The sequence below is a fragment of the Austrofundulus limnaeus genome, unplaced genomic scaffold (assembly GCF_001266775.1).
Source record: "Austrofundulus limnaeus strain Quisiro unplaced genomic scaffold, Austrofundulus_limnaeus-1.0 Scaffold1449, whole genome shotgun sequence".
NCBI lineage: Eukaryota > Metazoa > Chordata > Actinopteri > Cyprinodontiformes > Rivulidae > Austrofundulus > Austrofundulus limnaeus.
In genome coordinates, this window is record NW_013953851.1 from 17504 (window position 1) to 20841 (window position 3338).

Here is a 3338-nt window from a genome sequence, read left to right on the forward strand (position 1 = left end):
CGGTCCAGCAGGTGATGTCAGAGGTGATGATGTTATCCGGTCCAGCAGGTGATGTCAGAGGTGATGATGTTATCCGGTCCAGCAGGTGATGTCAGAGGTGATGATGTAACCGGTCCAGCAGGTGATGTCAGAGGTGATGATGTAACCTGGTCCAGCAGGTGATGTCAGAGGTGATGATGTAACCTGGTCCAGCAGGTGATGTCAGAGGTGATGATGTAACCTGGTCCAGCAGGTGATGTCAGAGGTGATGATGTAACCGGTCCAGCAGGTGAACCTCCTCATGATGAAGGTTCTGAGACATGTGTCTCTGCAGGCATGCAGATTCCTGCTGAAGGAAACCTGGTTTGATGAAGACTTGTTGTCTGGTCCTGACCTGCTGTGGAGAATCAGGTGACCCATCAGAACAACAGGTTCTGCTCAACACAAACAGAAACCTGAAATTCTGTTGATTTTGAACCATGATTAAACTGTTAAAGTCTGAGCAGTGGTTTTCTTGTTTTTCTGCTGGATCATCATAAAAACAGAATCTAATTTATGACCCAGGAGCTTCATGTCTGCAGTGAAGCAGCTCTGATCAACCTGAACTCCATCGGACCGCTGGGAGTCAGCAAATCAAAGGATTGACCYAAAACTCAGGGGTCTCACTGAACTCAGAGAGACGGACCAGGTTTGGAGCTCTGCTGTCGTTAAACCCAGGTTTTATCTGGAGAAACCAATCAGCCTGTAAAGACTCTCCTTCAGATAAAAACACTGCTCCATTATCTTTTCAAACGAGGGGAATAAATCCCTCCTTCCTGACTGAGCTACGAGGGGATTAACTTCACACGGTGAAACATTGGTTTGGTTATGTTGTTCTCCTGGAGCAGCTGGTGTTTAAAAGCTTACTGCAGAGGTTTGTTAACAAGTRCTGCTTTAAGTGTTATTGACTGCAGCTGAGCACCAAGCTGATAATTAGCTTTATTTATGACCGGTTAATAAAAGTGTCGAGAGGATCTCGGCACCGCAGATGTGCTTTATCTGGGCTGTGAATGGACCGGGCTTTGTCAGGATAATGTGGTCCACTGAGGAAGATGAAGGGGGAACAGGAGGAGGAAGAACCATTAGATGGAAGTTTTCCTAATTGGCTCTGAGAAGSATTGTTAAAAGAAGAGCTGATTGGTGAGAGAGGCCGTCTGCACACCCCAMTTTTCCTTTTGGCTACAAACTGAAGGAGTTTCATGTGATCTTCTAAATAAATATCAAATCTTTCTTTTCTTCCTGCTGCTTCAGTCTGTTGCTCTTATCTTCTAACCTTTCAGAGGATTTTTCTGCTGCGTGCAGGAGCACAAACAGCTTCTCCACACAAACACAACTCATATTTCAGCTCCTGCAGATTTGTTCACTTACTGATGAAACATGCTTTACTCACCTGTTTACACACACCTTTCTTTTGTATTTCTGCAGCTTCTCTTTGCTTTAGTTTATTAACCCAACCTGTGGAAATAAAACCACACATGCATCACTTTAAAGTCTGGATCAGTATCTGTGAGTTAAATACCTCTGACAGAAATCTGGAACAGTTCAGCTGAAAATGAACCGTTTTAATTATTTTAATCAGAGTTTGTTTGGTTTAGTGTTTTTATGTTAATGGTTCCAAATCAGCAGAAAAAGTAAATAGAGAGTGAAAGTGGGGCACAGCTCTTGACTGTAAGTGTCTTGTTTTGATGACCCTGTTTTGAATTATTCAGTGATGTTTCAATCAATTCAAACTTTCTGCACCTCTAATGAACCTGATCTGCTTTAATTAGTGAGAAACAGGAAAAGACTTGAACTGAAAGAGGTCAAATGAAACTTTGTAGAGTTATAAATCTGCAGCTAAACTGCAGGAATCAGAAACAGTTTGTTAAACATGAAGATACTGATTTGATTCTATTCAGGCCTGGTGTAATCTTTCATTGTTATTTGCACATTTTATTTTCTATTTCAACTTTGGAACATGCAAAATAAAACAATGTTCAGAAGTTTAGACCAAAGTCTGGTTTCAGATGCTCAGATTGATCTTTTATCTGGTAGAAAAATACCTGGATGAAGCAGCAGAACTTTGAGTTGGATCAGTTTCTACCCCAACATCTGCTGTTGTGATTTATGGGCTGAGGTGGTTGTTTAGAAGACATGTTGATCATCACAGATCCTTCACTGGCCCATCGTAGGTCCTCCACAGGTCCTTCACTGAAGCAGTTTTTAAAATCAATGTTTCTTCTTGATCTTTCTTCCAGATGTTTGAGACTTGTCTTCTTGTGTCGTCCTTTTTGCAGAGAGTCCGTTGACGTTTGCGTCTCACCTGGACAACATGGTGGAGATGATCAAGGTCCTGARGAACGGAGGAGCTCACCTGGACTTCAGGGCCAAAGATGGCATGACCGGTCTCCACAAAGCTGCTCGCTCCAAGAACAAGATCATCCTGGTGGTAAAACAACGTTTACTCCTGCCAGGCTTCATCACGTCACATGCAGGACGTTTGGAGATGAGGTTTAAAGATTTCTGCTGCAACAGAAGATTGAATCTGATAAACAGACGAGCTGTTATGTCAGACGTCTCTGAGAAGCCAAACTAATTACTTTTTTAATTTCACCATGCACTTTTCTGGATAAGCAACTTCTTTGTCTTGTTGAGTTTTGTCAGATTTGTCAGTTTGATTCAGTTTAATTTTTCTTTTCTTTTGTGGAAAACTAAAACAAAAAGAGCAGAACAGCGATTTTGACTCATCACAGTAATGAGGGCGTTTTAATTAAAAACAAATCACAATTCATTTCATGAGTGTGGTTAAAATAGGTTAAATTCCCTGAAAAGCACAACAATAAGCTGAAAAAAGCAGCTGAGTGCTGTGATAATTAAGTTCTTGACATTTCTGAACATAAAAAACAGAAACAAAATTAAATTAATAACATTTTGTTCTCAGAATGTTCTGAGTTATCTCTYGTGTCTCAGGAAGCAGATCAAAGCAGAGAAATATGGTTTCTGAAGCTAAAAGTATAAAAAACATAAAACACAAAATAAGATAAACACTAGCTTAAAATAACAAAAGGCTAACTAAAAGCTAAACGTAATGCTACACCATCTGAAATTATCATGAGGCTATTTAGATGCTAAAAGTACCAACATGCTAAAAAAGGGAATAAAAGACTGTCTTGAAGTAAATTACATGTATGAGTGATTCTATAATTGGAGATACATTTGGCGTTTAGAAAAATGAAAGAAAAAAGTGTTAATTTCCCTTAATTTTTTCAGGTATTTTATTAAAAATATGTTAAACTGATAATTTTCTGTTTGTCAAACACAAGCTACATATTATTTTAATT

At 39.6% G+C, this 3338-nt stretch overlaps 1 protein-coding gene across 1 annotated transcript in view; it reads left to right on the forward strand.

Annotated features, from left to right (window-relative positions):
• Positions 1–3338, forward strand: part of LOC106535440 (SH3 and multiple ankyrin repeat domains protein 3) — a gene marked incomplete at both ends in the record, with an annotated part of 68084 nt that overhangs the window by 13197 nt on the left and 51549 nt on the right. The window contains 1 exon segment of the mRNA XM_014032441.1: positions 2295–2446. Coding sequence (XP_013887895.1) covers positions 2295–2446 — 152 coding nt within the window.